Genomic DNA, 25,720 nt, shown 5'->3' with positions numbered 1-25,720 from the left:
GGCTGGAGTCGATACTGTTAAAGCAGTGGGTTCGGTGCCGGCTGGCTCCGATACTTTGACTACTGTGGCCTTGTCGGCTCCGGCTGGAGCCGACACCTTGTCCAGCATCGGAGCCGAGATATCCTCGGCTCCATCTGGAGTTCAAGGGACTTCGGCTCCGATGGTTTCGACCCATAAGAGATCCCGGTCCCCTTCTCTTATGAGTATTCACTCGGCTCCGGGGTCTCCTCTTTTATCGGAGCGGAGCCATCGGAGCCGATCTTCGAGATCTTCCAGGCTGTCTGACCACGATTTGGAGAGGGTGGTAAGCAGGCTGTTGAAGTCTCAGGCACTGGCCCAAATGCTCCATAGCCCGTCTCAACAGACTGTGGCTATAACCCCTATCATTGAGCTTCCTCCTCCGACTCCTCTCCACAGTTCGGAGCCGGAGCTTCTAGGGGCAGCGACTGTTTCGATGCCGGAGCCGATACATCCTTCGGCTCCGTCGTCCTCGGCTCCGATCTCTTCCTTGAGACCTTCCTTGGAAGGATCCGGTCGTCGGGTTTCCACTGTCGGCTCCGAGGGGGCTAGTGGCATCGGACCCTTGTCCGACCCTGCTCTCCCTCTCGGGGCTTCGGCTTTGGTAAGCTCGGCACCAACATCGGCCTCGGAGCCTTCTCTCTCTTTGGAGCCGACCATTCCTGTCTCTTCGGAGCGGGTGTGTTCTGGTCTCCCGGGGAGAGGAGCCTTTGAGGTGATGAGGAGTGTCCTGGCCTCAGAGCCAGGTCAACGGTCCGTCCCTCTAGCTCCTCCCTCATCAGTGCCTGCAGATGCCTCTTGCCAGCCTCTTGCTCTCAGGCCCAGGGATCCATCGCCTCAGGTTTCCCCACTGGGAATTTCCTCCTCTTCCGAGGTTTCTCCTGATCCTGCAGGGGAACCCCCTTGGAAGAGGACGTGTAAGAGGAAACACACAGACTCCCCCGAGTCTACTACATCCGATACCGACTTAGATGAGTCGGAGGGTTCCCCCCGGTCCCCCTCTGAGGATGTCTCATTTTCAGACATCCTTGAGCTCCTCAAACAGAGGGGGAATTGGCCCTCCATTGACCCCTCCGAGGATGAGTCTGTATACCTGGAGGCGTTTGGATCCCGACCCTCCACCTCCTGGGTGTCTCCGCCTTTCGACCCACTTATGCAGGTAGTGGCTCGGAAGGCGGCGCTCCAGATTCTGTGGAACCTGTCCCCAGGAGACCATCCAAGTTCATCACGGCCCCTTCGGATAAAGCAGTTCCTTTCCAAAGGTGTTTCTGTAGATGCGATGGTGGTGGCTGCGGCCACTAAGAAGGAACTGGCGGATCCTTCAGTACCTGTCCATCCTCCTAATAAGGATTCTAGGACCATGGACAGGTATGGAAAGCGGATGTTTTCTTCAGCGACCTTTGCTATGCGTTCGCTGAATTACCTTTGTCACTTCACCAGGCTTCAACGAGATATTCTCAAAGAACTGGGAGAAGTAGTCCAGGATCCTTCTGCTGCTGGGGCTCAGGAAAAGATTGCCTCACAGCTTGCTATCCTGAATTCCATATCTAACTCCTCCATGCGGCTCATATCCTATGCGGCCGATGGAGCGAGCAGGGCCGCAGGCACAGGTGTTGCTCTTAGACGCCAAGCCTGGATGCGGCTGTGTAATTTTGCAGACCCCTTTAAGGCGTCCTTCACCAACACCCCCTTTGATGGTTCGGTTTTGTTCGGACCTCAGGTGAAGGATACTTTGACCAGATGTGAGCAGGACGGTAAAACTCTTTCTGCCGTTGGAGTCCAGTTTTCCACTCCTAGACCTTATCCCAAGGGTCAGAAGGGGGGGAAGATGTGGTTCCGTAAAGCCCAAGGAGCTACACCGGACACACGTGGTCAGTTTACTCCCAGAGGCAGAGGGGGTAACAATAATAGACGCCGCCCTAGAGGCAGGGGGGGTCCTCAGAACCAGGGCAACAGGGAGTCTCTTCCTGAGAAGCCTTTTCAGCATCCCTGAGGTGTTGCCCGACTGTCCACCCTTGGAGGCAGTCGGGGGAAGAATTTCGCTGTACCCAGTAGCCTGGCAATCCCTATCACAAGAGAAGTGGGTACAGTCGATTATATCCGAGGGTTACAAAATCCCCTTCGAAAGGTTTCCTACCTCTACAATCCCTTCCAGACATCTCACCCGGTCAAAGGGATTTGGCAAAACAGGAAGTTTCAAAACTCCTGGGAAAAAGAGCCATCCAAACAGTGCCGGCAGACCAAGTAGGATCCGGCTTCTACTCAAGATTCTTTTTGGTCCCCAAAAGGACAGGAGATTGGAGACCAATACTAGACCTAAGCAGACTAAACAAGTCTGTCAGAAAGGCAAGATTCCGGATGGTCACGCTGCAATCCATTCTGCCCTTTCTGGGCAAGGACAACTGGATGTGCTCGATAGACCTTCAGGATGCGTACTATCATATAAAGATTCACAGACGCTCCAGAAGGTTTCTCCGCTTTTGGCTGGGAGCCAGTCATTACCAATTCAGAGCACTGCCCTTTGGCCTCACTTCAGCCCCCAGAGTGTTCACCAAATGCATGGCAGTGGTCACAGCTCACCTGAGACATCGAGGATTCCAGGTGTTTCCTTATTTGGACGACTGGCTCCTCTCCGCCACCTCCAAGGATCAGCTTCTTCGGTCCAGAGACTACACCTTACAGCTTTGCAAGAGTCTAGGAATTTCGGTGAATTTCGAAAAATCCTCTCTGTTGCCTTGCCAGTCTATCACCTTTATAGGCGCAGAGTTAGATACCGTCAGAATGTTAGCCAGGCTAACAAATCAAAGGATTCTGGACATCCAGAAATTTGTTCAGCTTCTGTTACTAAGCAACAAGGTCAAAGCCAGGTTTGTCTTGAAAGTTCTAGGCCTAATGGCTGCAGCCATTGTTCTTCCACTGGCTCGCTTCCACATGCGTCTCCTGCAGTGGATGTTGTTCACGCAGTGGTCGTACCACGATCTGCCCATGAGACACGAGATCTTAGTGACACAGTCTTGCAGGGCTCATCTACGATGGTGGATATCTTCCCCTCTTCTTCATCAGGGCCGACCCTTTGTTCCCCCTCCTCCAGTTGCCACTGTCACCACGGATGCCTCTCTGATCGGGTGGGGGGGCATTATCAGGGCAGGATGGTCCACGGGACGTGGCAACCCATAGAATACAATCTGCACATAAATGTCCTGGAGATGAGAGCAGTGCTTTTAACGTTGCAAGCCCTCGACGACTTTCTTCCCACGGGGACTATTGCAGTACAAACGGACAATATGTCCGTGGTCTGGTACATCAACAAACAGGGCGGAACCAGGTCCTATCCGTTATGTCGAGAAGCTCTCAGACTTTGGCAATGGGCGATCTCTTCTCAGCGGTTTCTGATAGCAACGCACATCCCCGGCAGGTCCAACCTATTGGCGGACAGGCTAAGCAGATCTATTCTGATGCCTCACGAGTGGTCTCTCAATCAATCTGTAGTGGATCAGATTTTTCTGAAGTGGGGCACTCCTTGTTGCGATCTTTTCGCTACCCCTCTAAACAACAAGTGCCCAGATTACTTCACACTATTTCCCCTTCCAGGTCAACCCCTGAGAGACTCTCTAACCCAGGATTGGCCTCGGGGACTTCTTTATGCTTTTCCCCCCTTTCCATTGATTCCACAAGTCATTCAGAAAGCCACCGTTTTGAGAGCCAAATTGATCCTCATTGCTCCATATTGGCCTCGACAAATTTGGTTTCCGTCTCTGCATCGTCATCTTCTGGTGCACCCCTGGCATCTGGACCCAGTTCCGGATCTTTTGATCCACCAGTCGGGTCAACAGCACCGGGCCATTCATTCTCTCAACCTCACAGCTTGGTTGCTCCACTTCCATCCCTAGCCAGGCTACCAATGATTTCTGACTCGGTCAGAGACATTTTAGTCTCATCTTTGAAGTCTTCCACTAGGACTATTTATGCTAGCAAGTGGCGACGTTTTTCGATTTGGGCAAACGCCAGAAAAATTGATCCCTTTACTGCTCCCGTACATTCTGTTTTGGATTTCCTGGCGGAGGTTTTTCATTCAGGATCCTCGTCATCTACAGTCAAAGTACAACTGGCTGCTATTTCCAAGTATCATGTTGGCTTGCATGACAATAACATCATGTCTCATAGGTTATGCAAGGCCTTTTTGAGAGGAGTTTTTCTCCTAAAACCGCCTGTGAAACACCCTCCTCCGCAATGGGATCTAAACTTAATGTTGGCATCCCTAATTCTACCTCCTTTCGAACCGTCTGCTTCATGTTCTTTGAAGTTATTGACGTGGAAAACTATATTTTTACTGGCTGTTACTTCTGCAAGAAGAGTTTCTGAAATTCAGGCCCTCTGTATTCGTTCACCTTATCTGATTTTTCACAAGGATAGGGTTTTAAGAACTAACCCTTCCTTTCTTCCCAAGGTTGTATCTCAAACCAATATTAACCAATCTATAGATCTACCAGTCTTTTTTCCTAACTATTCTGATAAAGCTGAACAGAAGCTGCACTTTTTGGATGTCCATCGTCAGCTCAGGTACTACTTGCATAGGACTAAACAAATTAGAAAATCAGACCAGTTGTTTGTCTCCTATGCAGAGAACAGGTTAGGTCTTCCAGTTTCTAAAGTGACCTTATCTAGGTGGTTGACTTCCACCATTTCCTATGTGTATTCTCTTAGGGGCAAACAACTGTCTTCTAAGCCAAAAGCACATTCAACCAGGAGTCTATCCACTTCTGTAGCTTTTCAGGATAGACTTCCCATTGATACTATTTGTGCAGCAGCTACTTGGGCCACTCCTCATACCTTTGTGTCTCACTACAAGTTGGATTTGGCCTCCAGAGATAGGGCCAGTTTTGGTTCCACAGTTCTCAAGAGTCTGTTCCATTGAGCCACCCGGGATACAGGTGCTAGGGACGCGGTCCCATCCAGCAAGAATGAAGGCGAGATTGACAACTTAACATTTAGAAGTTATGTACCTACCATAACGTTCCATGTTAGTTGTCTTCTCTCGCCTTCTTTCTTGCGTCCCTCCCTCCTTCCCCCTGGCCTGGACAGATCTTGGAGAGTTTCCTATTAGATTGCTTCCTCTGGAGCATTGTTATGAGGGCTTCTTTTAGGAACCAGGGTTCCTAATTATATTAGGATGGTCTTTAGCAGGGTCAGTTAGCTGCCAAACGAGATCTGAGGTAGTTCCGCCTTGCATCATGGGATATAGGGTTGCCTCGAGCTGGTAAAAGGAGTTCTCGAGCTAAAGCAAGTGCCGAGTCGGAGCCGAGGATCGGCTCCGAACCCATCCAGCAAGAAAGAAGGCGAGAGAAGACAACTATCATGGAACGTTATGGTAGGTACATAACTTCTAATTTTTCCCCATCCTCCGAGGATTCTGCAGTATTGTTTACATATAGTTAATGATAATTTCTTTCAGAGTTTATTTCAGTATTTCTTGCACCGAGTTGCACCTTGTATGTATATTTATTTTTCTTTTTTTTATCTTGTTCTTAATAGTTGTATGTATGTCATTTATCTAATTCTTGTGGAGAGTCCCTGAAACAGGAGTCTAATTCCTTTTGTGTGTGTGTGTGTGTGTGTGTGTGTGTGTGTGTGTGTGTATGTGTGTGTGTGTGTATGTGTGTGCGTGTGTGTATGTGTATGTGTGCGTGTGTGTGTGTGTGTGCGTGTATGTATGTGTGTGTGTGTATGTATGTATGTGTGTGTGTGTATGTGTGTATATATATATATATATATATATATATATATATATATATATATATATATATATATATATATTTGTATGAAAAGTAGGGTCAGACTAATTTCTTTCACTCCCACCCCCATTGGCAGGAAAGAAGATATGAGACAGACTTTTTTTTTTTATCCAGAAGTTGGCCTCAAGCCAAAGTGCAAGGGGAGGCCATCCCACACTGTGATGTCCACAGAAGTTTCAGTCATGCACATGTCTCATGACTAATTTCCAATATGTCCTGAGTATTGCTGCAACAGTGATTTCATTCAGATGTATGCCTACAGAACTCTACTTCCCTTAGACAAAGTTATGCAAACAGATGTGTATTTTTATTTCCTTGTTTGATGATGCTGTGTATAGGTGACAGCTAGCATCCTTTTGATTTGCTGTATTATAATAATAAATAATGGCAGTCTACTTGCTAAAGAGGCCTGTCTGCCCTAAACATGATTTAGCTGTAGGCCTGAGGGTTCTGGGTTGAATAGGCATATTGAGAGAACATGTATGTTTTGGATGAAAGGCAGACAGGAGTGTTGATTTCTTCACCCTTTGGTTCCAAGAAAAACAGTTGGTAGATTGTATGTTGTGGGGAAAGAGGACAGAAATAGATGATCTGAAGGGGCAGAACTTGGTTGCAGCTGAAAGGGGCACGTGCAGTGTGATAGGCATATATGCCTGGTTATCTAAATTGTCAAACATAATTGGGATGAATTTGCTCCACATGATTTTGATTCTGTCTGTGCATTATATTGCATGTTAGTTGAAAGAGTAGCGTATAACTGGAGTTAAGGAAGAGCATCAGCTTTAAGGACTCTGTGCAGCCACATTTGGTTTAAGTAGGCTGTACAGCCTTGTCTGTTGGCACAGAAGTCTGCTCCTTGCTTTTTGTATGTGGGCACACTTGTTTGATGCGGCACAGCTGATTAGTAGTCTCCTCTATATTGCCATTACTGTTGCCCACATCAAGGGTAAGGAGTGAAATGGTGCAAAATTTAGTGGACACGATACTTGATTGAAAAGTGAAATCTTAGGTCTGTGTTCCCTTTCTTGGCTATTTCTCAGCAGTCCATATGTTGGGGAAATTTGAAGGAGAAACTGGAAGGGCATTGAGATTTTTCTACATTTTGTATTTTCAGAGGATCAATAAAATGTGGCTGAATATTGTGACAGATGATCAACTAATTAAGAATTTAGAGAAAAGTACTTGTGTCTGGGACTTAACGGTTTGCATGTTTTTGTTTTCCTCGACTTTCACTGGACAGTGGTAGTGCTTAGTGAACCAGAGGCTAAACTATAGTCTCTCCTTTAGAAACCAAAATGGAGGTGCAGTATTGCATAATGGAGATACAAGATCTAGGAAGGAACGAGAGACTGTAGGTCAGTTTTATGGAAAATATTCAGCAGGGAAAGCTGGTAGGCTGCATGAATTTTCGTTTCTTTTCTTTCTTTCTTACAGCAGAGGTATTTGTCAATTTAGTTCCATTGTTGACTGGTTCATTACAGGTCTTTGCCACTTGATCCATTGTTGTGATTAGTTCAGTGCTGAGGTGGCCAAGGGGCAGCCTGTAGATGGAGAGTTTAAACTTGAGCAGAGTTTCTGATAACTGTTTGTTTCTTACAGGTGGCTAAAGGGTGTTTAAAAAAAAAAAAAAGTGGTTGTTTTTTTTTTTTTTTTTTTTTTTTTACAATAAAAACAGAAGTGTAGAGCCTTGCTGTTAGTGGTGGGAGAATCAAGGGAAAATGTGGGGCTTGGAAGGGTGCTCAGTGAGGACAGAGGAGGAAAAAAGTCCTCTGGAGTTTTAGGTTGAATCAGGTAGTGCAGTGGTGAAAGCTGACAGGAGGCTAGTGTGCTTTACTAAGTAAGTGGACTTGAGGTCTAAGGTCATACCTCCATTGTATAAGAGCAATAAATTAAACCTTTTGAACACTTTTCGTGGCCATACAAAGAAATGAGGCAAGGTTGGAGTAAGGGGAAGATATGTGGTATTATGATGAACATGCAGTGGATAGTTTCCAAAGCTGTGTATGGCACAAGGGAGTGCTACAACAGTTTGACATGTACACCACTGGAAGAGAAAAGAGAAAGTGGGATATGATATGGACATTAAAGGCAAATGCAGGTCAAGTAGAGTAATGATAATGTCTCTCTCTCTCTCTCTCTCTCGAAAGAGGATGAAGCAGGACTGATTTTAATGTGCTGTATTTGTTAGAGGGTAGTTGATCATTGTAATGCATTGCTTCTTAGTGTCAAAAGTGTGGGTCAGGAGATTGTGGGGGGTCAGGGGAGACGGGATACCTTTTGACAGATGAGCGTATATTGTGGCTGCTGTGTGGAGGCTAGCTGCTGCTTGATAATATATTTGATGGAATGTTGGCCATCTTTGTATAGTTGTAGAATATTTGGTGTCTGGACTCTGAAAAATCATTTGTCCACCCATTATACACCTTTTCACCCACCATTTTAACTTCTAGGTTTTGACTACCCTGTGTGTAAACTTTTCTGTCCGTTTATAGTTGCGTATAAAAGTCATTTGTAAGTGTCTTGTCCACCACCACCCTTTTCAGGTAAAGGCCTTGGTTTGTTATATCCAGTGAATTGGTTTACTATCTTAAATCTGATTTTCTTAAAACGTTTACTGTATTGAGCTTTGGCAGCTTTTGTATGAAACTGTATGTTAATAATGTTCACTTTATACTGATATAGACTCGTGTATCTGAGCTGGAATCTCAAAGTTAGTTTGTGTCAGGCATGCTTAACTACTCATAGAATATGTGGTATGTAGAATTATAGATGCTCAACACCCCCCCCCCCCCAAAAGAATGTTTGTAGAAGGTGTATTTGGATGAAGATATGCTTGCATTTTTTTTTTTCTTTTTGTTTTACTGAAGCTTTTATATTGTCTTATCTTGTTTTGAAATTGGTTTTGTTTTCTTGAAGCATTTCTCCGGCTTAGAAGAAGCAGTGTACAGAAATATTCAGGCATGTAAAGAACTTGCACAGACCACTCGCACAGCATATGGACCAAATGGTAAGTTTCACCTTAATGGATGAGGCAGGAGGTTTTCTTTATTAATTTTAAGTGATTTTTTTTTAAATTTTTTTTTTTTTTTATTTCAGGTATGAATAAAATGGTCATCAATCACCTGGAGAAATTGTTTGTTACCAATGATGCTGCAACAATTTTGAGAGAACTAGAGGTATGTACTGTCTAAGTTCATGTTAAGGTTACCTCTCAGCAAAAAAAATATGTAATCGGAGCAAAGTATAAATTGTACTTGAATATTCAATGCACATCAGTTTCTTTGTTCTTTAGTCAGGTATTGTGGCCTTCTACTTGATCATAAACTGCAAATTCCTTTGCGTCTTATTTTAGGGACATTTATCTTGCTCAAGATTAGCAAGTCCTGTACCTTTATTTAAATTTACCCATTTTTGCAAGATAATTTTTTTTCTTGGTTCTTTAAGGTCAGATCCATTATTTTTCTTGGTTTCTTTATTGCTGTTCCAGTTAATGTTATTAATACAGATCTTTTCAATTCTAAACACAGCATTTTGCCGTCAGCTTTTTGTTTAACTCTGGTGTCATTCTACATTAATGCTAATATTCTATCTGGTCCATCCCTGTACCAGGTGTTTCCTCATGCACATCTTATGTTTTCATTAATCAGCACTTCAGAAACTGGAAGTTGTTTTTCATCTCTTTTGTACTAGTCTTTCCATACATCAGTATTAAACAAGAATCACTGTTAGGTTCGAGTGTATTCCTTTTATAGGTAGTGTAGCATTTTTATCAATTAGTGATATTTGTAATTCATAAGAGTATTTGACTTCACAGCTTCCTTCTTTATTTTAATTTGATAACTGGGCTGATCAGTTAACCCTTTTTAAGTACGACCGTGTTTCCAGAGGAACAGTAGGAATATATGACCAGCATGTAGGTAGTATATTAAAGGGTATATACAAAAACAATTACAGCAAGATGACAACACTGTAGCAGTGCATGAAGTATTTGATTTACAGGAGTAACAAATATTTCATCTAAGCTTCTAATTGTTATCGGAACGGGAAAATAACTGCTAGGTATTCTATAGAAGTCGTTCCATTATGTGCAGCATGTTTCCATACCTTTCAACCTCCTAATGCAAGAAATTTGGGCAAAGCCTGACAACATGGGGGGGGGGGGGGCTAAAAAATATGAACAGATTTTAAATATTGTTCTTAAAAACTTAGAAAGTTGCTAGAGTAACAGGGTTTGTGTTAACATACATTTTTCTGAAGGCTTTGATGCCTGAAACTCAAATGTATGTCATTATTTAGTGACTTCAGTCCTCGGATCATCCCAGTGATTTACCAGAAAGCCGCAGATTTTATGAGGATTAAATCAAAAATATGAGGTAAAAATCTGAACTTTCTGTGAAAATCTGGGACAGTTGAAAGGTATGCATGTTTCATAAAATACTCATTCAACATTTTGGATCTGATATTGACTCGAAGAAGATTCCATGTAACTAGGCTAATCCTCTTGCCTATTGGCCTGAGATATGGTCTGACCACGTATTGCTATTTTCTTGCTTCCACCCCTCAAATACATATGTTAGGTGCACATCGCTGTTTTGGAAGGTAGTGAAAACGTGACTGACATATGTATTTTACCTTGTTTAGCCTGAGTACTAATAGCCGCTTACTTAGTCCTGGGAACTTTTCCTCTGCCTTGGAAGCTAGTCATGGTCTAATAACCTGATTTTAATGTCATGTAGTTTTTAGTGTTTAATACTGTATTCCTTTTCTTTTAGAAAGTTTGTGCCTTTTTCTAGAAGACACTGCTTTCCCTATTTAACAGTACAAGTAGTGACACATCTGAAGTTTGTCGACTGGGGGGAGTTATCCTAAGAGGAATAACTCCATGAAAAATGTTGAGTAAGGAAAAGAACATTATCATTTATGATGGATAAAAGATCAGTTCTTGCCCCACAAAATATAAATGGTATCTGTAGTCTAGTTAAGAGAGACTCACTCAGTTTGCAGCTAAATATTTGAACACTAAAGATTTATTCAACTTCAGCCAGCCATCTGTTTTAAGGGCTTGTTGCAAGTTTTTCAAAAAAAATAAAATTCTCATCTATGTAGCAGTAAAGGGATGGTTTGGAGGTGAATTTCTGGCCTTAAAATAGTATATATTCCAGCTTGTGTAAGGAGAAGGGAGTTCATTTTTTCAAGATCACCATTGGCACATTCCAGCAGGAAATTGCATTAATTATGGGAGACTGAAATTTCGTAACTTGGGCTACTGCTGGGAAAGTGGTCCCAGGTAAACATTCCTGATAGGCAAAAACAATAGTCGGTGAACCTTTGCAAGGATGATGCAAAACCTTTAGGACTTCCGTAGATGCAAAGCTTGGTCTAGGTTGATCAGGTTTTGCATCATGACTTAGCATCTGTATAAAGCTGGTAATCAATACATGGGGCCACTTTTAGGGTTTGACCATGCACCATGCGTCACTGAAGTTGTTTTGAGCTTCTGAGAAATGGTGAGAGAGAGAGACCAACTAACTGTTTCCTTCAGTATACTTGAAGCAAGAAAACTTCAGTAAGTGGTGTGAAGAGCATATGTATAATGTAATGAGGAATGAAGATGCCCAGGGTAGAGGGAGAAAATTACAGTTAAACAGGAGAGGAGATGAGAAGTATGGAATAAAATGAGGGTGACGAGTTGAAAGTGATAATTTGTATATATTGTGGGGGAGAAAAAAGTTATCAAACGAGACCCACCTCTTAAATAGTAAGAAAATTTTAATAAAGCTAAGGGTACAGAAGATTATTTTGAAAAGAATTTGGAGTTTCAGTCACTACCTTTGTGGGAAGTATTTTTTGAGATTACTTCAGAAGCTTTTAATTATTATCTGTTTAGGTTAAAGCAACATATAGTTGAGAGAAATATGTTTGCATGCTTGCCAAATCCAGTCATGCCACACTTGGACACGAAAGACCAGAAGAGGCTCAGACACAGGTTCCTCAAGAAGAAAGGCACGGGGATGGTTGGGTGAGAAAGTGAGGATGAATAAAGAAAGACAACAAAGATGCCAAGTTATGGTAAGATAACTTTTTAATCTGATGTTGTCTCCTCCTTTCACCCTCAGAATAGGGTCAGAGTCCCCAGGTATGAGAATCTTGTGTGGCCCTCATGGAAGGACATGCTGGAGCACCATCAAGCTAAAGGAAGGCCTGCTCCTAGAAGTAACATCCAGTTTGTAATGTGACACAGACGTGTAGTTATTAGGCCATGTAACTGCAGCACAAATGTCATCAATAGAGATTCTGGCATAGAAAGGTGAGTAGTCATGGCCCTGGTAGAATGTGCCCCTAGGGGTTTAGGTAATTGCAACCCTCTGAAAGAATAAATGAAGGAGATACAATCTGAGATCCATTTTGCCAGGTTAACTTATGATGCTGCTTGATCAAGTCTAGTCAAAGAAAAGGCTATAAAAAGCTGATCAGACTTTCTGTATTACTTGGTCCTGTGTAAATAGAAACAAAGTTGTCTGTAAATATCTAAAAGGTGAAGAAGAAATTCCTGTTTGTTTGCAAAGTTAGGAAAGAACACTGGAAGTTGAATGGACTGATTTTGATATTACTTTCTGTAGCCACTTTAGGCATAAAGGATGGATTAGTGTGCAAGGACACTCTATCCCTATGGAATAAAATGTAAGGAGCCTTAGAAGATGGAGCTTGAAACTCAGAAATACTCTTGGTGGAAGTGACTGCCACCAAGAGAGCTGTTTTTCAGGACAGAAACTTCATGTCCCAAGTAGCCGCAGGATGTTCTTCGTGTTTCACTGTTGCAGTCATCACACTTGGGTTATCTGGCTGCAGGTAGGCCTCAGTTGGCCCGAATACCAGAGACTTGGGCAACATGCGCTGATGGGGTAAGAAAGTATATACCTCTGCAGTTCTTGCCATTAGGGCTTTGAATTGTCAGTTTCACATGCTAAAATTCCAGCTACATATTATGGAACTTATTAAACAAAAAATAGCTACCTTTACAGACTGTGTAGAAAATAATTGCATGAGCTTATGCATTCTGCAAGACAAGTCAGCAAGCATACATTACAATGTGGCTTTGACGCCCTAGAAGCATCTTGCAGAGCAGCAGTCACTGGTTTTGTACTGAGAAGGCATGCTTGGCTTAAGGAGCAGACCTTGCTAGACCATGTCAAATCAAGGTTATTAGATGTGCTTTTGAACAAAGACGAGCTGTTCGGCACCAAAGCAGAAGAGGTTCTTAAAAAGATGGAAGAAAAAGCTAAATCTATGGAGACAAAGAATTCCTGCAAGTACAGCCACCTAGATTCAGTAGGCATTGCCCCTCGAAGCATTGGTCATTTCCAGCCCCCTCAAGACCTTCTCAAACTAGACCCAGGGGAAATAGACCCCACAGACTACAGCCTCAGGGTATGCAGAGGTCTAAGCAGTGGAGTGCCTCCACCTCTAAAGCAGGGAGTACTAAATCACCCCCTTATGGAAAGGCAGCTCCACTCCCCACCTCTGCCCAACTGCTTGTGCCCCTAGGAGGAAAACTTGCCCTTCATGCAAAAAACTGGATTTCCAACACCAAAGGCAGATGGGTCCTCAACATTGTATCCCAGGGGTACAAATTTTACTTCCACTCGCTGCCAACCCCAAAAGGGTTCCCAGACCGCCCTCCATACCAGTGGGCAGAGGCACAAAACCCAAGTTCAATCCCGGCTCTCTCTAAGGGCAATTCAGCCTGTTCCTGTGGAAAAGATAGGTCAAGGATTCTATTCCAGACTTACCCAGAAAAGAGTGCACTTGACGCCCAATCCTAGATCTTTCGATTCTCAACACCTTCCTCGTGGTACCAAAATTCAAAATGCTCGCCCTGCAGCAGCTTCTTCCTGTGCTAGCCAGAGATGCTTGGTTAGTCACCCTAGACTTAAAAGAAGCCAATGTGCACATCCCTATAAGGGAGTCATGCAGGAAATATCTACGTTTCAGGGCAGGATCTATGCATTATCAGTTCTCTGCACTTCCCGTTGGCTTCTCCACTGCTCCCAGAGTATTCAGGCTCCAGCCGTTCCTTGCTGCAGACAGAGAAATATTCAAATTTACCCGGACTTGGACGACTGCCTGATTCAGGCAGACAGTCAGGAAATGCTGTTACAGCACCTGATATTTGCAAAAAAACTTCTAATCTTCCTGGAGTACACCATCAACGAAAAGAAATCAAAACTAGTCCCCAGCCGAAAGATTGTATTCCTGGGAGCAAGCTTGGACACAGCATCCCAGATGGCATTCCTCACTCCAGAAAAACAAGCCTTTCTGACTATTTTACTCAAATAGCCACTACAACCCAACTATTCGCAAGGAAAATCCTGCAGGCCCTAGGGTTCATGGCCTCATGCATCCTACTAATTCCATATGCCAGACTGCATATGAGGAAACTTCAGTGGTACTTAAAAAGTCTTTGGTGCCAACATTCTCAGGACCTGGAAACCGTCATTCCTATAATACTCTGTCTAAGGACAGAGTTTCTTTGGTGGGCAGCAGCATGCAACCACAACAAGGGACTGCCCTCTACTCAATACCACGCCGCCCAGACCCTAACCACAGACGCATCAGACTATGCCTGGGGGGCACACATGGATGGCAGGTGCATTTAGGGCCACTGGAACCCAAGCCAAATTCATCTGCACATCAACCAAAAAGAGTTGCTAACTGTGCAGCATGCGCTGATAGCTTTCAGATCCCTACTCTCACCAGGACACCTGCTAATAAAAACAGACCACACCACAGTTATGTGGTATATCAAAAAGTAGGGGGGAACTCTCTGCAGGCTAGCCTTGGCCCGTGGAACACTGCCTTGGACATGCAGGTACATCTGCAAGCTCAATTCCTACCAGGCAAACAAAACTCACTTGCAGACGACTTAAGCAGAAATCTCTTGGAACCACATGAGGGGGAACTAGAGCCCAGCACATTCAACCTTCTGATTCAGAAATGGGGGACCCCAGAGGTGGATCTCTTTGCCTCCCCCTGCAATCACCAGCTCAGCAAATTCTGCACCAGGACACCACACAGCAGGGCCTGGAAAGTGGATGCCATATCCTTCCAGTGGGTAAATCTCTCAATCTATGCCCCCCACCCCTTCTCTCTTGAGTATTGCTCAAGATAAGACAGGACAGACCAAGGACAATTCTGATTTCCCCAGACTGGCCACGCCAGCACTGGTACCCACTCCTGCTCACCCTGGCACCTACACCAGAACCCAACCCTGCTCTCTCAGCAGGGTGGACAGATCTTTCATCCACAACTGCAAACCCTAAATCTTGCAGCCTGGCTTATTCCTCAAACTCTTCCCCCAGTAACCAGCCTAAGCAAGCAGGTGCTGGATGTAATTCTTGAAGCCAGAAGACCCAGTACAAGGAAATCCTATGCTGATAAGTGGAAAAGGTACTGCTCCTGGATTCAGTCTAAAGGAGAGAACACAACTCTGCCCTCCCTGCCTCTAATCTTGGATTACTTAGCAGATCTGCTCCACAGAGGCCTTTCCTTCTCCTCCATTAAGATCCATGCCTCTGCCGTTTCGACTCATTACAGCACTGAGCCACCTCTTTTCTCTCACCTTCTTATCAAACAGCTCCTGAGAGGGGCAAACAACTTAAGGCCACCTAAGAGAGCACCCACCCCTGCTTGGGACCTTAATTTTGCACTGGCAAAGCTCACTACCCCCATTTGAGTCTGCAGCATCAGCAGAGTTAAAATTTCTCTCTTGGAAAACAGCCTTGCTTCTGGCCATCACTTCAGCGAGAAGAGTGACTGAGCTACAAGCACTTATGGCTGTGGAACCCTTCATTATTTTTCACGCTGACGGGGTCTCCCTCAGGACTAATCCTTCCTTTAAGCCTAAAATGGTGTCCAGTGTGGCTCTCTACCAATCTAGCCATTTGCTAACTTTTTTTTCCCTTCCCCTCAAAATAAAGGGGAAAGGATGCTGCACTCCTTGGACGTGCACAGACTGCTCAGATCCTAGTTTGATGGGACTAAGCCCTTCAGGAAATCTGACCAGTTACTAGTTAACTTTGCACCAGGGGCAGAAGGCAAGGCCATTTCAAAACAAACCATTTCCAAATGGATAGCACACTGCATCAATTTTTGCTACAAATACCATGGGAAACCAACCCCTCAGGGGGTCAGAACACACCCACTAGGGCAACTTCCACCTCTACAGCATTTCTCAGGGGAGTCCCTACCAGGGACATCCTGGAAGCTGCTACCTGCAGTTCTGTACACACCTTTACCAAACATTACCTCCTGCCTATCTTTTCCAAATCCAGGGTGGGTTTTGCAACAGCAGTCCTTCAAGGCATACTAGCCATCCTCAACTCTTCTGGACTGCCTCCACCCTTCTTCAGCTTTGGGAATCTACCCAAGTGTTATGACTGCAACAGTGAAACACTAAGAACATAGTACAGTTGGGTAAAATGGTAGATGTTTGAGTGTATTCACTGTTGCAGTCCTGGTTTCCATCCCTCCAGCCCCCTTGTCTCTGTCTCTCTCTGTTACTCACCCCTTTCAGGGGTATTGGTATTTACTTTTTACTGGTGGTTGTTTCCCCACCAAGATTTGGCTCCCTATTTGGGGGGCTCCTGACAATTGGGGCAAGAAAAACTGATATGATGGCGTCGGCTGCCTGTTTTTATATACCCCTGACAACCTGACGTCAGTCTTGGAGTGACAGCAACCAACACAGAAATACTAAGTCTCTGGTATTCGGTCCGACTGAAGGCTACCTGCAGGCAGATAACCCAAGTGTGATGACTGCAACAGTGAATACACTCTAACATCTACATTTATGGTAAGTGTACACAATTGTACTTTCATAGGGGCCCCATGTCAATGCCTGCAGTACCAAGGTAAGGTCCCAAGGAGGGGAAGGATCCATAATGGGGGCTTCGATAAGAAAACGCTCTTCATGAAGGATTTACATAATCTGAATGTGAATAAGGAACGTGTCTGACTAGCCATGTGAAAATTAGAAATAGCGGCTAACTGTAGCTTAATAGGGGAAAACCTAGCATCCTTGTTGAAAAGGATAGAAAAACAGTAACGTGTCCGAAACAGGTGCTGAGAACGGATCACTGTTCCTGTTGGTAGCCCAAACAACATTTCTTCCACTTGCTATTGTAAACTCTCTTGGTGGAAGCCTTTTGTGAAGCTAGAAGAATCTTTCAGACTGCGGACTGAAGCCTGGACTGTCTAATCAAGGTCAGAATTGGAGTAACCAAGCGGTCAGTTTTAGAGTTTGAAGATTTGAGTGGTGAATCCCTGACACGTGAGAGAGTAGGTCCTGAGTGGGTTCAAGTATCCAGGGAGGATACTTTAGGTGAGACCATAGGAAAGGGAACCACACTTTGTGAGGCCAGAAGGGGACAATGAGGATGACTGAACTCTGTAATCTGCTTGCCTTCTGAAGAAGCCTGGCGATGAGTGACAGAGGAGGGTAAGCATAGATGTTGTTGAGGGGAGAGGTAAAGAGGTCGCAGCAAGGTTGACCCCAGCTGCTGAATGTCATGTTTGCTACTGATAGGTTGAGGGACCACTCATGTGGGATCAAAAGCGACCTGCTGTGATTCTGTCTGCCAGATCGTTAGTTTTCCCTGGAATGTCCGTTGCAATTAGAAAACCTGTCTGAAGAGATTGCCCACTCCCACATCCTCATGGCCTCCCTGCATAAGGGGTAAGAACTGGTTCCTCCTTGATTGTTGATTTACCAGACAACTGACGTGGTCAGTGTGTATTTCAATAGTCCCAAGAGAGAGAACTTCCTGAAAGGCTTGCAGCATTAGGACAGCTCGGATCTCTAGAACACTGATATGCAAACTGATCTTGAGAGTCTATCACATGCCTTGGACCATCTTCTCATTGCAATGCCCCATACCCCCCATCCGAACTAGAAAGCATCCCTGGTTATGGTGGTTATTGGAGGATTGCTGACAAATGGTCTGCAGAGGATAACATTGTTGGAATGAATCCACCAACTGACATGATGTTTGCAGACATGAGTCAATTTTGATGCGAAGGGACAAGGGCCGAGACAAAATTGGCCATTGATTTGGCTAGTGTCAAGTGCAGAACCCGAATGAAGAACCTGGCTAGGGGCAGTACGCAGAGGGGGCTTGAATTGCTAATGACTGCTGGACTTATTTCTCAGAATGGTTACACAGTGTAGAGGAAGAGAAGCTATCTGATGTATGGTATTGAGCTGGGTATCCGTGAACTCCAGGTTCTGAACTGGAGTAAGATTGGACTTGTCCATGTTTATGGTGATGCCAGGGATTGAGGTAACTGGAGTAAGTAGTCCGTGGCTTGAATCAGTAGATGCTTCGTGGGAGTGGTTACGAGCCAATCTTCTAAATATGGAAATGCATGGAATCCCTTGAGCCTCGGTTGAGTGGCTACCACCGCCATGCATTTGGTGAACACTTGATGGGCTGTGGTGAGTCCAAAGGGCAGTGCTCTGAACTGCGATTGGTTCCCAGCCAGAAGTGCAGAAATCTCCTGGAGAGTTCTATCTATTTTGATGTGATAGTAGGCTTCCTTGAGATCTGTCGAGCAAATCCAGTTGTCTGTGTGCAACAACGGCAGAATAGACTGAACCATAATCATTCAGAATCTCACTTTGTTTACATATTCATTTAACTTGCTGAGATCCAGAATGGGTGTGGGGTCTCCCATATTTTTCGACACTAAAAAGAAATGGGAGTAGGTTCTGAATCCCCTCTTTTCGGTTGGGACAGCCTGGATGACTCTCTTGCCACAGCTGTTGAGTTTCCTGTAATTCCTGCTCTTAACTTAGTGTGATGTCCAGGAGGCTGTCCAGGAGGCTTCTTGAATTCGGAGGAGGAAGGGAAAAGGAAATATATTAACCTCTTTAAATCATACTTAAAAGTTTTGAGTCAGTTGTGTCCAGGCTTCTAGGTGCAATGCGCTAAATCTTCTCCCGACTGCCTCCAGAGACAGCCGGGTAGCACCTCAGGAGTGCTGGCAGGGCTTATTGGAATGGGGTTCCCCCTAAAGCTCTGGTTCTGCGGACCCCCTATGCCTCTGGGGCAGTGTCTACCATCAAACCCTCCTCCTCTGCCTCTAGAGAAGGGCTGTCTGTGTTCTGGAAAGGCCCTTGGGATTTGTGGAACCACATTTTCTTGTTCCTACACTGGTTTCTGGAAAAGGACCTCTGCAGGGCAGAAAACATGATTCCAACAGCAGAAAGGGTCTTCCCATCCTTTTTGCTGCAGAGGAGGGTGTCTTGCCAAAGGCCCAAAAAGGAGGAGCCATTGTAAGGGGTATTGGAAAACGCCTTAAAAGGCTCCATAAAATCACCTATCCTCATCCAGACATGCCTCCTTGGGGAAGGTCCTGAACCTGCTGTTCACGGGGTGCCCTCCGTGGTATGAGAGATTAACCTCATCAACTTGGCAATGGATGAGTGGCCATCAGTTCTTTGACCAGGTCTCTGTAGCAGAGTAAAATGAGCTAGATAGGTTAATGACGTTTGCGCAAAGGCTGCAGAAGCATAAACGCACTCCCTAATTCTGTCAAGCGCTCTGAACTCCTTGTTCAGCGGATCAATATTGGCAGTCTCCTCTGCCAGCTCGTTCTTGGTGACCGCTGCCACCATGATAACATGTACCTCGGGACCCTTACTCCAGTGTTTTCTGTCCATAGGGGGCACTAAAAACCTGTTGGGCCGCATTGGTATAGGCTCGATGCAGTCTGGTTCCTTCCAAGCATGTAGAGATATTAAATCCACTACAGCATCTGCTGGGGGAATCGCCCAGGACGTAGATGGGCCTGCCCCAAACCCCTCCAAAATAATTGACTCCTCAGAGGAAGGTTGTTGGACAGACCCACCCACCTTTCTGCTTGAGAATTTCCAAAAGGTCTCCAAAGGAGACATCCTTAGGTGGAGATCAGGGAGATCCTTCCCCCTCCTTGAAGTCAGTATCCTCTGTTAAGGACTCTAGGGGGGAGTCCATATGCCTCCTTTTACATGTCCTTTTCTGAGGAACCTCTTCTGATACCTCCCCAGAATACTCTGCCGACGTCTTGGAGGTCACTTGGGACGGGAAGACTCGTGGCAGGACGAGAGAGAGAGGCCTGAATCCAATGGAGGAACTTGTATGGTCGGATCTCCAACCCAGGTGAAAACCCTCTCCACTACCTGAAAAGCCAAAGGACCTGGCGAAGACCTACCCAGATCCCTTGGAAGCTATAGAAGAGAAATGGATAAGGACTTGCACAGGATCCATGGCCTACAGATGGGATCAGACCCAAGCTGTCAAGTGCCAGAGCCCCCAGGGGAAGGGACGGCTCTGAGAAAGATGGAACTGATCCCATTTCGTCAGACCGGACACCGTCTTTGCTACGAGACTCGCTGTGCACCAACAAGACCGGAATGGGGCCAGTCAAGGCTATAAACGGCATCAAGGAGGGAATCTTCTTAATCCGGGAGAAGGTTTAGGATCCAAGAGGGAGGAGCAGACTTAAGCGGATGCGAAGAGGACTCTGCCAATTTCCTTGGCTTCTTAGAATTGGGTGTGTCCTGAAGGAAGCAGGGCAGGACCTTTTTTTTTTTTTTTTGCCTCTAACAGAAGTTGAGGAGATAGAAGCCTGGGGAAGGGGTCTGAGCCTCAACTGTGGAAGGAAAAAGGCCCCTTAAGATAAGTTTTTTAGTTTGTTGCCTAAAGCCCGAGGGTTGAAAGCTGCACATACGGAACAATCCACGTTAAGATGGCTGGCTCCCAGGTAGTACACACCCTCCTTGTGTGCATCCTGATTGGGGATCTTATACCCACAAGAAGTGCAGCATTTAAAGCTTGGAAACCGGTTTGTCAGCCATAAAGAGAGAGAACCTGCCAAAAATAATGGACTATCAAAAGCCCCAGAAAGAAGCATAAGGAGTTATTAACTTTAACTTCACTGACATTAACTATAAAGTTAACTTACTTAACTTACAGCTAGCGTTAACCTAAGAAAAATAGAACCAAGCAAATTTTTTTTTTTTTTTTTCAATAAAGAAGTTAAAAGTTAGAAAATAGAGCACACACACGCGCACACACACAAAACAGAGGGAGGAAAGTAACTAGCAAAGACTCTTTAAACTAGATCTGAGGCGGTTGGGTGGATGCAAGGTATTGTGGGTATGAGGGTGGAGCTTGAGAGTCTGATCAAAGTCTGTGGAAAGTGAACGAGACTGATCCAAGGGTCAGATCAGAGACCCTATCGTGAGGATGAACGAAGGAAGACAACACAGATGCCAAATTATTTTAAGACACAACTTTTTATTACAACCAAGGAATTCCACAAATGTTATGGTCTTTCTAGCCAGAATATACATTAGGAAATTCGAATGGTATCTAAGAAGTACCTGGAGCAACCATCCACAGTTCTTGGAGGAGAAGATGCCTATGCTACCCACTGTCTCTACAAAGATCTAAAATGGTAGTTCAGTCAGGTCAGGCTTAATGAAAAGGTGCCTTTCAGACAAGAACGTCACAGTTTGCTTGTAACCACAGATGCTTCAGACCTTAGTTGGGAGGGGCACATTCAGACATAGCTGAGATTTGAGGAGATAGCTGTCCCTAATGTGAAAATGGCAGACTGTCTTCACTTCCTTGTTAAAGAATTTTTACTTTTCATTTTTTTAAACTTAGAATTAAAAGTGACTGTAATAAATGATCCAAACTTTCAGTCCTCCTTTATAAAAGTACAGAAGAAAAACTTTGAGTAGACTTGGTCACTGGAATAATTTTCAAGGAAGCACATAAATGTAATGAGATTATGACAATAAGTCAGGCTCTCTAAGTTTTGAAGACCGTCTGAAAGAAGGGGCAGTAGAGACTTCTACTACTACAGTATAAGTACATCTACAAGGGGGAAATCCTCTTGCCCCTTATGCAGGCTCACAGAGATAGTCTGTCAAGATAGATGGCTGTTCAGTCCCTAATGGCAGAATCTCTTGAATCCTGGGATGGACAAAGTTTGCAGGTCAGGTGCAGCTCTCCATGAATAGATGTTGCACACGGATGTTTTTCTCCAGATTGTGTGCATATGGGATGTTGCAGAAGTAGACCTGTCTGTTTCTTTGAACAAAGAACAGCACAGGAAGCTCTACTGTCTCTTTAAATGGACCTGTTTCTTTCTGTATGCCTTCCCTCTTGTCCCCCTTCTCCCCAGGGTGATCAGTAAACAAGGGAGCAGGAGACAAGAATGCTCCTAGTAGCACTCTTTTGGCCCAATAACATTGGTTTTCCTTTCTTCAGTTGCACAGGGTAAAGTCTCCCATGCTGCTGCTGCTTTAAATGGACTTGACATATCAAAGAAATGAAGGCCCTGAACAACCCCATCCTGAAGACATTGTAGTTCACTACTTGAACAATTTAACTTTCTTGCCTTTCAGGAACCAGTTCACTCTGGACATGTTGAATACACTTCAGGAGGCTGGAAACACTGCTTGAAGGTAATCCTTGAGCAGCTGAGTAAAAGTGGTTTCCTCCTGGTGATTTTAGGATCAGGACTCTAGCACAGTACGGGTGCCACGAGTTTGCAGTACTTGTGAGCTGCCATTTCAGGCCCTGCGTGTGCCTCCAAAAAGGTACATCTCTCTGCTTTTGTGGCATGTATGTAGAACCCACGCTGCATCATCCCTGCAGTATGTTAAACATTTCTTGTTGGTTTCAAAGTACTCCCTTCAAGAAAAGCTATCGTCCCTCCATGGGAAATGAACTGTGTCCTTTAAAAGCAATTAAAGCTCCCTTTTTTGAGCCTGTTGCCTCAGACCCCTACTTTCAGATTTCTTACGATTTAAAAGTCAAATCTCTTAACATTGAAAAGTTCTGGCCATAACCTTAGCTAGGAAAATTTTAAGAACAGGCATTTGTCAAGGATTGGTTCAGTTTTGGAACCCATATGTAAAACTAGTGGCAAAGTACTACTTCAGCCAGACTGTCCATCTCCCTGTTTTTTAATCCCAAGAACAAGGAAGACAAGAGCTTTTCGTTCCTTAGATATGCTAAGGTAACCTAGATAAAGTCAAAAACACTGGAACCTTTGGTTGGTTGTATCCTTTTTTCTTCTGCAAGGAAGGGGAAAAATGTCTCTGCAGACGGTCACTTAACACCTGACTCCTTGAATTTTTTATGTCATTTTCATTGGGTAAGGAAGGTGCAACAGACTGGGAGAGCCTACAACACTAGGAGTGTAGCAACCATGTTGGCTTTTCAGAGATTGGGTGTGAGTATAGAGATTTTTTCTAGAAGCAGCTACTTGATCTCCAGTCCACAGCTTTTCTAAGCACTGTAGACCTGATATTGCTTCCAGGACTAAGTCTGGGTTTGCAACTACCATTCTGCATGGCTTGTTGAAGCCCGGTCCTGGTTCCCAAGCCTCCTTAGCTCTGAGAATCCCAAGGACTGCAGTACTGGTTCCCTGACATCATTTCCTTGTCCCTTCTTTGGCGTGCTGAATGATGGTGGTATACCCTCATCACTACGCAGCTACCCTGGCTCCCTTCTCCCTCAGGGCCTCTGAACTGCTTCATTTGGGTTAATGTAGGAGAACTCTCTCTCCAACTTTTTGATCTGGGAAGTTGAGTTACCTTGCTTAGGATCTAACAGGATGGATACCCTGCGGTCATCTTGCACAAGTAAGCTGTAATTGTGCGAGCAGATGTCAACTTTATACAGGGAGTATCCTGATGTTCCTAAGCAGTGGATGTCCACCTATCCTTGGAACAAGGGTGCTGAGTTCTAGACGTCTGGTCAGATGCCATGCCTTCTGCAGCATAAGCTTCGGTAGTGAGGACTACTGTAAAAGGGGGTTCTTGAATATTTGCTTCCCTTCATACCAGGTCACAAACAGTACTGTCTTCATCTTCCTGTACTTTCTCTCCTCTGGAAATTGCTGCAGCAAATAAGCTGTCTGAATTCCCATGAGTGCTTTCTGATGAAATCCAAGTACTTGGCTACTTTCTCACCTTCAGGCATCACAGGCAGTCTCATTTTTTCCCTTTATTTTATTTATTTATTTATTTATTTATGTATGTATGTATGTATGTATGTATGTATGTATGTATGGAGTTCGTTTATTTATTTTCCATTATATCCTGCTGATGATGAAAAATCAACTGTCAATATCTCTGCTGCCTTGCCAAATTCATTTCACTTTACAGAAATCTGTCTTTTTGTGAAGTTGGCAACTGATTTTTCTGTATGAATATACTGACCGATATTTGGCATGTCTGACTAATAGTCCATGTAGTACAAATCAAAATCGGCTCCTCTTCCCTTACCACCATTCCTCCTTCCATCTTCAAGTGCTGAACACATGCACTGAAATTTCCTTCATACTTGACATTTTTAATGTCATTGTCCATGTTGGTGTGAAATGACCTGTGACGTACCTCCCTGGACTACATGAAAAGAGACGTAGAGGAGCTCCCTGATCATGTAGCCCAGGCCGGTATGACCCTGACCTTGAGTAGCATCTTACCCTCACCAAGAATGATGCCACAGTATAAAGACAAAATTATCAATTTTAACAATTTGCTGAAGTATTGGTGTCATTCAAAGGGGATCCGGTGTCTGTCAGCCTGGGATGACATGCTCGACAAGCCACGTTGCTTCACTAGGGACGGCTTGCACCTGTCACTCCTGGGCTTTCGTGTACTGGCTAAGGCTCTTGCCACCCCCATAGAGCCTTTTTTTAGGCAAGGCTCAAAATATAAACCCACCTCCATAGACAACCCAAGGAAAAAGAAACTAAGGGTACTGCTGCTCAACGCCAGAAGTCTAAACCTCAAGATGCACGCACTCGAGGCTCTCCTCAGTATGGAGAATATCGATATCTATGCAGTAACAGAAACCTGGTTCAAGGCTCCCGAGAGCACCCCAGCACTACCAGGTTATACCTCATACCATGCTTTTCGGTCCCAAAATTTGCACCGAACCACAAAAGGAGGGGGGAGTATCCATATTCATTCGATACCCACACCTCCAGGTTAGTGGCACTCCACGAAACATCAGAGAACATCCATGTGCAACTAACAGTGGACAAAACTGCCTTTCAGTTTGTAGCCTGCTACAGACCACCCTCCCAAACTCAGGAACCCCACTCTGCTTTCCTGAGAACACTGGAGAATATGAAGGTCTCTCCAGACACCATTATATTGGGTAACTTCAACTACCCAAACATAGACTGGGAGCACTACTCAAGCCCCAACACCCTCACCCAATGGTTCCTAGAATTTATAAACTCAAATGCTATGGAACAACTGGTCACCACTCCCACAAGAGGGGAAAACATATTGGACCTGATCATCACCAACACGGGGACTCTATGTTCCATACCAGAGGTATACCTCTCATTGGTAAGATCTGACCATAAATTAATCTCACTGGACATCCATATCCTGTCCCCACCCCCAGCTAAGGAAACCACGGTGAAGAACTTCTCAAAACTGAGGTGGAATCCTTCAAAGCCCTCGGGCCAGTAGAAAACATGGCCCAGACCGCAGAATCCTTTACAAACACATTCTATGGACACCTACAGGAATGCATGGATCGTGCTATCCCAGATAAAACCAAGACTCACTCCTCCAAAGGCAGGAGACCTGTCTGGTGGACCCCAGCCATAAATAAGCTATACAACAGAAGGAGGAAGCTACTACATGATGGAACAGAATCCCAAAAAGTGAAGGCATCTCTGATCAGTACTAGCAAGAAACTACGATCCCCCATAAAATCATCTAAGGCCAGCTTCGAAAAATTGCACAAGACGCTAAAGATGATCACAAGGCCTTCTTTAGTTATGTCAGGAACCTGGGTGGCAACTCCCAGATATGCCCTGAGTTAGTG

At 44.7% G+C, this 25,720-nt stretch overlaps 1 protein-coding gene across 3 annotated transcripts in view; it reads left to right on the top strand.

Moving 5' to 3' along the window:
- Window positions 1-25,720, top strand: part of CCT8 (chaperonin containing TCP1 subunit 8) — a 1,023,638-nt gene that overhangs the window by 42,145 nt on the left and 955,773 nt on the right. For all 3 annotated transcript variants that reach the window (XM_044071397.1, XM_044071395.1, XM_044071396.1), the window contains exons 2-3: window positions 8,727-8,817; window positions 8,907-8,986. In XM_044071397.1, the coding sequence (XP_043927332.1) occupies window positions 8,727-8,817; window positions 8,907-8,986 (171 nt within the window). The remainder of the gene's footprint in view (window positions 1-8,726; window positions 8,818-8,906; window positions 8,987-25,720) is intronic.

This window comes from Protopterus annectens, chromosome 5.part0, assembly GCF_019279795.1.
Source record: "Protopterus annectens isolate FY-2018-M chromosome 5.part0, PAN1.0, whole genome shotgun sequence".
Taxonomy (NCBI): domain Eukaryota; kingdom Metazoa; phylum Chordata; order Ceratodontiformes; family Protopteridae; genus Protopterus; species Protopterus annectens.
This window is presented reverse-complemented; position numbering and strand designations above follow the sequence as displayed.